Source organism: Triplophysa dalaica, chromosome 24 (assembly GCF_015846415.1).
Source record: "Triplophysa dalaica isolate WHDGS20190420 chromosome 24, ASM1584641v1, whole genome shotgun sequence".
NCBI classification, from domain to species: domain Eukaryota; kingdom Metazoa; phylum Chordata; class Actinopteri; order Cypriniformes; family Nemacheilidae; genus Triplophysa; species Triplophysa dalaica.
Window position 1 is genome coordinate 3,072,459 of NC_079565.1, and position 10,458 is coordinate 3,082,916.

At 39.8% G+C, this 10,458-nt stretch overlaps 2 protein-coding genes across 3 annotated transcripts; both read left to right on the plus strand.

The window, feature by feature from the left end:
• Positions 1–105: 105 nt before the first annotated feature.
• On the plus strand, positions 106–3,208 carry ubap1la (ubiquitin associated protein 1-like a). Its single transcript, XM_056739654.1, has 5 exons — positions 106–889; positions 1,458–2,078; positions 2,157–2,324; positions 2,393–2,494; positions 2,596–3,208. The coding sequence occupies exons 1-5, from the start codon at positions 770–772 to the stop codon at positions 2,728–2,730; spliced, it is 1,146 nt and encodes a 381-aa protein (XP_056595632.1). The 5' UTR covers positions 106–769; the 3' UTR covers positions 2,731–3,208.
• A 417-nt stretch (positions 3,209–3,625) lies between these two features.
• On the plus strand, positions 3,626–10,105 carry prc1a (protein regulator of cytokinesis 1a). Of its 2 annotated transcripts, XM_056739966.1 has the most exons (15): positions 3,626–3,821; positions 4,608–4,740; positions 4,818–4,940; positions 5,086–5,319; positions 5,409–5,579; positions 5,728–5,877; positions 5,977–6,124; positions 6,479–6,615; positions 6,982–7,077; positions 7,166–7,312; positions 7,400–7,510; positions 7,654–7,752; positions 7,829–7,987; positions 8,130–8,158; positions 9,631–10,105. In XM_056739966.1, the coding sequence occupies exons 1-15, from the start codon at positions 3,811–3,813 to the stop codon at positions 9,677–9,679; spliced, it is 1,797 nt and encodes a 598-aa protein (XP_056595944.1). In that variant the 5' UTR covers positions 3,626–3,810; the 3' UTR covers positions 9,680–10,105. The 2 variants fall into 2 exon arrangements, with proteins under 2 accessions (XP_056595944.1, XP_056595945.1); XM_056739967.1 differs by lacking the exon at positions 8,130–8,158 and having other exon boundaries at positions 3,629–3,821.
• The last annotated feature ends 353 nt before the right edge of the window (positions 10,106–10,458 follow it).

The following is a 10,458-nucleotide window of genomic DNA, read 5'->3' on the forward strand; positions in this document are numbered from 1 at the left end:
TGTGTCTGCGTAATTTTGGAAACTGTATATCTAAAGTATATCTTTTTTGTCCAAGAAAAGATTTCCCTGTGTCCGTGAGGTCTTTCAAATTTAATATCACTACAGATTTGTTATAACGGTTTTATAAAATTCCAAAAAATATGCTCACATACATGTATTTCTTATCAATAGAAATAATCTGAAACTGATTTGCCCAAAAGGAAATAAAAGCAATGCTCAAAGGTTTAACTTTCATAGCTCTGGAGATTTGACGGAGTTCTCAATTGGGTTTCATTTAAGTATCAACTTAGTCTTGGATGTTTCTTCTATAACTGAAGGATAATAAAACGATGTGTTCCTGGTTTAAACAGGATATCTTGTTTCTTGATCTTCCGTTTTTTTTCTAACTTTAGCACCCTGTGGAAAAAAAGTAAGAAATGAAAACTACTAACACTAGTGTGTGAGTGTGTCTGCAAAAGATATGAAAGGATTATCGTGTGAGTCAGTGAATAAGCCAGTTATAGTGTGTGTGCGTAAGTCTGTGTTGATACACTCGGGAACATTATGCTTCTGGTATTATGTATACGTGAAGATTATTCTCTACGGACGAGGAACAGCAGACATAAACACACAGATTCATATCAACACACTCCAGGTGAGTCACTTTCTTTCTGTTCTGAAATCAACATGATCTACAGAGATAATGAATTACAAAGTAGTACTTAATTTTAAATAATGAAGGTGGATGGTTGACTTACTTTGCTAAACTGTGTATGTGTGTTTCAGAAGAATGTGTAGTCTGGATGAGATTTCATTAAAGGTTGCTATGGATTGCGTGGAGATAAGTTTGAGCGAGAAGGATCCTGAAATGAGGATCCCAGATTGCACCCAAATATTGTGTGATACAAAGGTCAGATTATAAATGACATCAAAATGTATTATTTATAAAACCCATTTATAGAATTATTTCTCATTTTTTGTCTAGAACTGCATTAATTAAGATCTCTAGTGCTGCTAAGATTAATTTTATTCAAATTCTTCTTCCTCTTAATGCTTGTGTACGTGTTGTTTTTATGATTTTGTGTATTTTTATGCTTATTCCCGATGTTTTTCGTGCTTATACGCAATTTAAAAAAATAAATTGTAAAATAAATAAATGCTCTCATTTATTTGTAAGTCAATAAATGAATTACAAATACAAATATTTTTTAATTAGATTTTCTAATTATTTTATCCGAATTATAACTCTCCATTTTTATATTTTATTTAAAAAAAGTATTTTTTGTTTATTTTCTTAACATTTTATTTAATATTTATTTTCCTATAATTGCATTTATTTATGTACTTATATTCTATATAATTTTTTATTTTAATTATTGCACATTTGATCCTCCATAGGATATGCATGACATCTAAAATAAATTGTCTGTGCATCTTTACCTGCAATTTTCACACATAAATGTTGTTGTGTTTGCCAGTATTCATTTACTCTCGAAAAACGTATCATGGCCGCATGTGAAGAAGTGCAGCGGAAGAACAGAAAGGGCAAAAAACTCCCCCAGAGTGTGTGTCCCACTTGTCCGCCGTATTGGCTGATGTTCAGAAGCCCGCAGCAGAGTCGTGTGGGCCGTTCCGGAAGCAGAGAATCATGGGAACTGGGCCCACGTCCCCGCAGTTTAAGCCTGAATGCTGCTGACTCAAATAGACTCCGCCCACATCGGGCTGCCCAGTTTGTCATCGCTGACTCAGACTTCGAGGGCGGCTACAGTGAAGACGACGAAGGGTCATCCACTGAGGAAGATGCTTCTCGTAGAAAAAAACGACCACAGAGTAGTGGGCCACAGTCCAAAACTCACATCCAGCGAGTGACCCGTCCCGGTGGTTCCTCAACCCGCCCAAGCTCCGCTTCTGCTTTGAAGGAAACACGGAAGCCCCTCCCCCAGGCGCCAGAGGGCGGTCCTCACACTTCCAGAGCCCCCCGCAGGAAACCTGCTTCCATGAGAACCAGCGGGCGACTGAGCTCACACACCCTACTGCAGCAAAGACCCTCATCCGCAGGACCGCTGCCATCCACACGGCAACAAAAACCCACCTCTCATGTAACACAAACACACTGTTTATCCACAGAAATGTACAATGTTATATTGCTGTGTGTTGACGGTGTTTGAATACAATAGGGCGTGCGTCCACGGACGTCTGCAGGGCTACAGGATGCTTCTGCGGATCTCCTCTGTGCTTTGAGCGAGGAAGAGAGAGACCTTCTAGAAGCTGTTACAAAGCACGGATACACACTTCACACTGCCATAATGGCCCTGCAGAAGACCGGAACGAAAAGCCCTGACCAGGTACCGCACACAAACAAATACACACAAACATATATGCACACACTCTCTCAACCTGTCTTTGCCTACAGATTTTGAGTTACCTGACGTCATGTGACCGTCTTTGTCGACTGGGTTATGAGAAGACTCAGGTGGAAGAAGCTCTGGAGATGTTTCCGAACTGTGAGAGCAAAGTAAGATTCACACACCCAATAGGAACTCGCCACCAAACTTCAGCATGTGGAGCAAATTGTGTATTTTTGGATCTTTCCTCCATATTATTTGTTTCTTTCAGGCAGCAGAGTTCCTGTTTTTGCTCGCTCAGTTCTGCGAGATGGGTTTCCAGCAGAGCACCATTAAAGAAGTTCTGCTGGTGCATGAGAACCATAAAGAGAGAGCTCTGGAAGAACTGATGACCCGCAGCGGCTGAGACGACACGTGAGGATCATCAACCGCACATACTAATGAACCATCACCTTCGTGACAAAATGAATTCATTCCTAATACCATAAAACCTGAACTTTATGACTGAATGCCTAGCCGGATGAATAAATACTCCTGTTTCACTAGCGGTTAAATGAATCTTCATCTCTTTGAATAAACCAATAATTATACAATATAGTCTGTATGGTTTTAATTATTATTGTATTTCTGTATTCTCATCACTATGAATGAATCATTCAAGGGTTAAATTACCCACCAAAGATTTTGTTTATTGTTGATTAATTGTAGATCAGACTCAGTTATGATGGTGATTAATCAGCTAGGTTTTGATCTATTGATCAGACATGACTGTATTAACCATACTAACAATCATCACTTAAAACTGATGTGTGAAAAAAATAAAAAAATACCTGCTATAATTTTTTTTAAAGTGTTCAAACCATTATCAAACATCTGCTTACCAATAAAACCAGTAAAAAAACTGTTTTCTAGAACTAGTATTTTTACCTTTTTTTCTTTATATTACCACCAGTAAAACGCACCAATACAACTACCATTAGAACCATCAAAGCAGTTTCGTCAAAGGTAGAGAAGAGCTTTAGCTCGACGTACAGAGAAAAAAATGAGCGTGATTTAATTATATAAAAACATTTAATTTAAAACATAATATATTCTTGATTTATTTCTATACAAACGAAGTATTTAAAATATGAATAGAATAAGTTTCGTTGACGAAAGCTTGGCCGATGACCGGCTCTCTATGCGTCATGTAAACCACTCATCTGTTCGACTGGACAGTCAGCTGGTTTGAATCGTCAGCCAATCAGATAGCTAGAACGGTTCTTATGGCAGATGACAGCCTATCCGCGGGTTTACAGCAGTCGCTTAGCTTGTTCTCGGCCAATCAGCAATGAGAGGCGTTTCGGTGCGGCGTTTGAATTTTTAGTCAGTACTAGTTTCCAGCCCCGCGTCTGATATCAGATCGTGGATTAAAGCGAAGAATAAACTTTATAAAATATACGGAGGTTAAATCTCAGTGATCTGAGATCTGCGCCGATAGAACAAAATGAGGAAAAGGTAAGAGAGAGTTTGAATGAGCGTGTTTATTTAAAGTTACTGATGCATGAAAACACAAATGCATGTGTTTGGGTTCGGTCGTTTCAGTGCGAAGCGACTTTAATTCGGATTTAACCAGGTAATAAATAATCGAGGTTTTATCATTTATTCTTATTTTGAATATGTCGCCTGGATAAGTCATTTGCATTTGACCTATAAAGCTTCTGTTGTTTTAACGTTACAAAGATGGTTTATTTTTAATAAAAGTATCAACAATGTTGTTGTATAATATATAATTAATGTAAGTAATACAGATCAGACGAGAATCAGAGATGATGTTACGGCTGCATGATCAATAAAGCGACATACGATGACGATGTGCATTAAAACATTTTATGTACAGTCAATATTAACTATATTACAATATGTAACTGAAAATACACCTGAAAATTAAATAAACTTTATAAATTGAATGTTTCGCATTCTTTCTAATACCATTTTCAACACGTCATACCACGCGCATGCATGTGTGCGCGCACGGGCACTACCATTCACGTGCCATTCTTACTAATATCTTCATCGATCTAGAAGATATGTGATTTTATTATGAGTTCAAGTTTCATGTTTTGATTTCACTATGTGTTCAGAAAGTCTAACTGTGTACAGTTTCAGCATTATTGTAATGGCCAGTGATTTTTCTTTAAATGTCATAATGTAAACAAGCCTATAGAAAATCATAACCCAATATAAAATCTGTTGACATCTATTGAAATGCCTCACTAATGTAGTAAAACATGTGTGATGCAGTGAGATCCACGCTGCAGAGTCCGTATCGAGTCTCAACAAGGCTCTCTGCCAGCTGAAGGATATCTGGGAGGAGATCGGGATCCCAGAAGACCAGAGATTCCAGCGCACGGATGCCGTTCACATGCACATCAAGGTGGGTATAAGTCACTTAAGTGTCTCGAAGACTGTGGACTCGAGAATGGAGTTACGAACGTCACATCTTTATGACAGAACCTTCTGGACATGATGATCGCAGAGGAGGAGGGCCTAAAGAAACGCTTGTTGATCAGTATCGAAGCGTGCAGGGAAGAGATGATCGCTCTGTGTGATGAACTCCAGCTGCCTGTGTGTCCGGTAACTAAATGCCATCCGTCTTTTGAGTAAAAGCATGAAGTCTGGTCCACATTGTTTGAATTCGTGTATTCAGGTTGGCCTCAGGGACCAAATGAACCAGTTGGAGCAGCTAGTATTTGTTAAAGCAAGTGTGTGTGTTTGGTAGGAGGAAGGTGCCCTCACCATGCTGCAGCTGGAGAAAGATCTGCGCACACAGGTGAAGGCCATGCTGAAGGAAAAGAGCGTGCGACAGAGCGAGCTCAAGAATCTCATTCAGGCGGACCAGGATCTGTGCGATATTCTGTGCGAAGATCTTTTCCCCATCCACCCCGAACGGATTCCTTCACACCAGCAGCTGGAGAACTACAGGCGGCACATCGCCACGCTTAGCCAGGAGAAGGTACGAAGCGCACCAACATCTTCAAAATAAGCTCTTATGAGTGTGTCTGTGTAGCAAAGTTTAGTCTGTATGGTCATGTGTGTTTACAGGAGCACCGTCACACTGAGTTTATGGAGATGAAGCGTCGGATCACAGCATTGATGGAGGATCTGGAACAGCCTCCAGATAGCACCTTTGAGAAGGACGCCGTGTGTGAAGATGAAGAAGCTTTCTGTCTCTCCGTAGAAAACATCAACTCGCTCAAAGTGCTGCTGGGTCAGGTACACACCCATTAAATAACTGTTGTTGGGCAAAAACCACGTCGTCCTCAATGGGGCGCCTGTGAGCCTTTAAAATGGATCCGTTGAGCTGTTGTCATATTCGCTGATGTTTGGCTTTGGAGTTAAACCCACGTGTGCTTTATTTCAGCTGGAGACTCGTAAAGCAGAGACGGATGCGCTGTGCGTGTCCATCCGTGGTCGTATTGAGGAGTTGTGGAGGATGTTGGAAATTCCCGATGAACAGAGAGAGAGTCTCATTCACCAAACACACACCAGCACAAAGAGCAGTCTGAATACAGTGAGTGTACACACACACACGGCACCTGTCACGAATGTAGGTCATCTTGTTCATTTGAGATTCTTTGGCGTAACCGTGCCCGTTTCTCTCTCTTCACAGCTCCAGGCAGAGCTGCAGTGTTTGGAGGACATGAAAAAGAAAAACATAGAGCGTGTTATTCGCTCGATCAGATCGGAGATCGTAAAGTTTTGGGAGAAATGTTACTACAGCCCGGAGCAGAGACAAGCCTTTACTTCCTACAACAGTGGTAGGCTAAGGGCTAGATTCTCAAGCTTTTACATACTTTTAAAATCATTTTACATAAACTGTTTTCAACAATGGATCCCTTACACATTTGACCACTAAATAAAGGCATCGGTTTACATAAAAGGCTTTAGGTGGGGAATTGGGAAAGACAATTTCTCGAATTAAACTTAATTTCACATGATAAATCTCCTGTACATTGCCTTTCCTAGCACAAGGGCTTGTGGGTAATTTTTTGCTAAGAAATAATAAATGATGCCGTCTCGCTCTCCAAAATGGCTTACTTTAGCTGAATAGTTTGCCAATTTGGATTTTCAAATTTATGCCGGTTGACACGTGTTTGTTTATGTGCTTTTAGGTGATATGGATGAAGATTTGTTGCGTGAGCATGAGCATGAACTGGAGCATCTGAAACTGGATTATAATGAACATAAGGAGTTATATGATGCCGTTTCCACCTGGAGCACCAACTGGACACTTTATCAAGAATTAGAGGTAAACAAATTCATGTTACTTTAAAGCAAATTTTACCCTTTAATTTAGTTTATAGCTATTACAAAACAAAAGGTGTTTTTATCACTTTAGATATTGCAATACTATTGTGTATTGTACGGTCAAAGGTGCAATCCAGTTTTTTTGTTAAAAATAAAACAAAAGTTCTAAATCTCAGGTTAAATAGAGTAACCTGCAATGTTGTGTTATGAACAGAGATGGCGATACACGCCCAGAAGTTACAGATCGCAGCTATTTATTTCTATCGTGTACTTTATTTGAAGTTTTAGATCTTACAGTATACTGTAGCAACCAATTAGCACCAAATGTGATTGATAAACATTGATTTTACTCTTGTTCTCCAATCAGAAAAAAGCCACAGACCCATCTCGCTTCAACAACCGTGGTGGAAACCTGCTGAAGGAGGAGAAACAGAGGGTGGATCTGCAGAAGAGTCTTCCGAAGGTTTGATCCGAGCTTCATACACAAACGTTAATGCTCCAGTCGACTCCCATAGTTTGTATGCTAACTTTTCTCTGTTTTGATTGGTCAGCTGGAGAAGAGTCTGAAAGCTCAGATCGACCAATGGGAAGGAGTGTACGGTAAAGAGTTCCGCGTGAACGGGCAGCCGTTCCTGCAGTATGTAGAGGATCAATGGAACCAGCACCGCATGGAAAAAGAGAGAGAGAAACAAGAACGAGTATGATCTTCGTTTCTTTATAAAGTTATTTCTGTCAACGTTTTTTGTATTTCGGGAAACTCTAACTTTGTGTTTTGCGCTGGGCAGCAAATGAAGAAAGTGAAACAGACGGAGGAAGATCTGCTATATGGCACGGTTCTCAGAACCCCAACTAAGAGAAGACTCGCTGCCACACCGACACCGGGCAAAACACGCAAGGTACTTGCGTCGTGTAGATATTTACATTTAAAAAACAGTTTGTTGAAATGTGAAGATAACGTGTGTTTGGAGATTGTCAACAAGAAGCCAAAAATCTTAACATGAACATTGATCACCAGTTGTTGCATGTTCTTCTCCTTCAGCTGATCTCAACGTCTAGCATGTGTAGCTCCACCCCCAACACGACGCTCCGTTCCATTTGCTCCTCCCCCTCTTTGAGACCACCCCTTTCCTCAAGCAAGGTGAGTTGAACCTCGCGACTATAAACATTGTCATTCTAAAGCAGATGATTATTGTAAACCGCTCTTCTGTTGCTAGATGGGCCTACGGACGCCTGCTCGTGGTCGAACCCCTCGCGGTCTGGAGAGGAATAAGGAGAACATGTCACAGCTTAGCGGAGCTTTGCGCACTATGACCGCCAGTCCTAACAGAAACTACTCCATCACATCTGTGGCTTCATCCTATTCTGAGTTTGCGGTAAGTTCTTCATCACCATCGTCCTAAAAGACTTTGTTAACAGTTTAGATTCGGTTGACAGTTTAGAGACAAGCAGCCGAAAAAAGATGGAATAGACATTGAATTGGCGTACCTGAAGGTATAATTCTGCCTTCTCTTGTAGAATTATTCTGAATCCACTGCAGTGTCCAGGTCTGTATGGCTATTGTTCATTATACAACACACTAATTTGTTCCTCTCTGTCTCTGCTAACCGTACTAATGGCGGAGGGTCTGTTTGTGTGTTAGCATTTGGGCTCCTGGAGTTAAAGGACAGGAAGTTATTGTGCTCTGACGATCTATTTCCAATCCCTGTACTTCCTGTTTGTGCAAAGGGGAAACTAATAGTCAGTTTCACAACTAGCGGATATTTTCAACGTCTCAGGGAAGCCCAGTCCTTTTCAGAAACTAAATGTAGCTCAAAATGCACTTAAAACACTTTCGAAGTTGCTTTAGCTGCTGCGCATGTGCGGACGTTCACAGCACTCTGTCTTGTTAACATCTGAAATCTTTTGTTGGTTATAGTTTGATAAATGTGGCCTATCTTGGTTGTCCTGGTTTTGTTTACATTAAGGGGTCATACTGGGCGTATCAGGTTTTCTGTATTAGAGACGTAAAATTGCAAAAATTCAAGTGTCGGAACAAAAGATGCATTCTATCTAAAAGCAAATGCTCACCCAGACCTGGCTGAAACGCCCCGTGTAACCACACCCCCACAAATCTACCTCAGTTTGTGAAATGATTTGATTAAAGTCACACTTGAATTTCCCCTCCATTGCTACAGACCGGAAACGCAAGCCAGTGCGGAATTAATTTGCGGCTTTTAGAGTTTGGTGATATCTGACCTGTGAATTGGCATCACGTGAGTGCGTGAGACCAATAGAAGATCAAAACGTCATGGCGTTACCTCTCGGTACAAAAAATCCAAAATGGAGGAAACGCGCATTGTAGCAGTTTTGCATCATCCCGTCTTGTACAACACAACTTTAAAAGATTACAAAATGTGAAGCGGCTTGGTTTGCGGTGATGTTGGAAACAGGAGTGGTGGTAAAGTTTACACAGTGAAACATGTCATTTTATGTGATTGTGCATGTATTTACTTGATCAACTCGTCCAAACAAATTTCACATTTGCTAATTCAATTGTGACCGACGCATAAGACCGCCCAAATGTATACACAGGTAAAGTGGCCGTACCTGTCAGTTTAATTGCTTTGGAACCTGATGTTCCAAATATGGTAAGAGGCGTTACATTTCACACGGTTGCAGTATTCGACCAATCACTGGTTAACTGGCCAATCATAGCCCACCTCGCTGTTCAGAGCGATGAGCTTTGTAAAATATCTGCACATTTCAGAGAGGGGCGGAGCAAAGAAGAGATACAAACATGCACGGTATGTGAAAAATACAGCGTTTTTTTAGCCTTAAATGGTGAAAACACATCAAAATTAGACATCTATTGGACATCTTATACATCTAAAACAAACAATAATATTCGTTTAAGCCGTGTCATAAGACCTTTTGAGACATTTCTTGACCTTCTTCAATAGTGAACACTTGCAGAATGTAGGTGTGAAGGAACAGAAAGGTTGTGACATCGTATCAATTTATATTTGCTTTTTTACAGCGGGAGTTCTCAGGCACCTCTAAATCTAAAGTCAAGACTGGACTTTTGAACTCCACCCTCACGCACTAAATACTGGCGGACCGAACCTGTTCTGCTGAACTGATGGTCCACATCTTTGAAGACTAAAAAAGCTTTTATGGATATACTGAATGTAAATCGTTATGAATTTGTTGAAGAATTGTAAATATTTTAGCCCTGCGTTTTACCTTTTTCTCTTTAGCTTTTTCCTTTTATTTAACTCCTACATTTTGATTGAATATTTTGTTTTGCGCTTGTCTGATGATATTACGTAATGCAGTTTTTATAAAAACTGATTTAACACTGATCTTACGGCCATTCTCTTTTATACTCTAATTTAAGATGGAGTTTTCTGTATTTAGTTATTACACAGCGACACTAAATTGGCATCACTCCTGTAACATTCCTGCTAACTGTCTGTTTGGCAGCTTGTAAATAAATGTTCGTTTTCATGGGATGGTTTGTTTGTTTATTTTCTGAGGGTTTCTAATTTAGTGACATTATAATCATTGAAAGGTTATTGATATATTCATCAAACTACTGTGGTGAATTTAAATCTTCTAAGCATTTGTTCGATGAAAGTTATGGAAAATAAACCAAGGATTGGTAATTTAATTCATATGAACATGCAAACCTAACATTTTCATTAATTGTATTTTTTTTTTATTGCAAATGACTGAGAAGCACAACGAAAAGTTTCAATGTACTGAAATTGTACACACTGGATTTAAAACAATAGTTCACCCAAAAATTCAAATTTATTCTCCCTCATCTCTCCCAACACAAGATATTTTAAGAAATGTCTCAGTG

Bases quoted from the DNA above. Each gene is read 5' to 3' on its own strand.
- ubap1la (XM_056739654.1), top strand. From the start codon at position 770: ATGTGTAGTCTGGATGAGATTTCATTAAAGGTTGCTATGGATTGCGTG. The intron at 2,325-2,392 runs GTACCGCACACA...CTTTGCCTACAG, and splicing joins GAACGAAAAGCCCTGACCAG to ATTTTGAGTTACCTGACGTC. The intron at 2,495-2,595 runs GTAAGATTCACA...TGTTTCTTTCAG, and splicing joins TTCCGAACTGTGAGAGCAAA to GCAGCAGAGTTCCTGTTTTT.
- prc1a (XM_056739966.1), top strand. The intron at 4,941-5,085 runs GTAACTAAATGC...TGTGTTTGGTAG, and splicing joins TCCAGCTGCCTGTGTGTCCG to GAGGAAGGTGCCCTCACCAT. The intron at 5,878-5,976 runs GTGAGTGTACAC...CTCTCTTCACAG, and splicing joins CAAAGAGCAGTCTGAATACA to CTCCAGGCAGAGCTGCAGTG.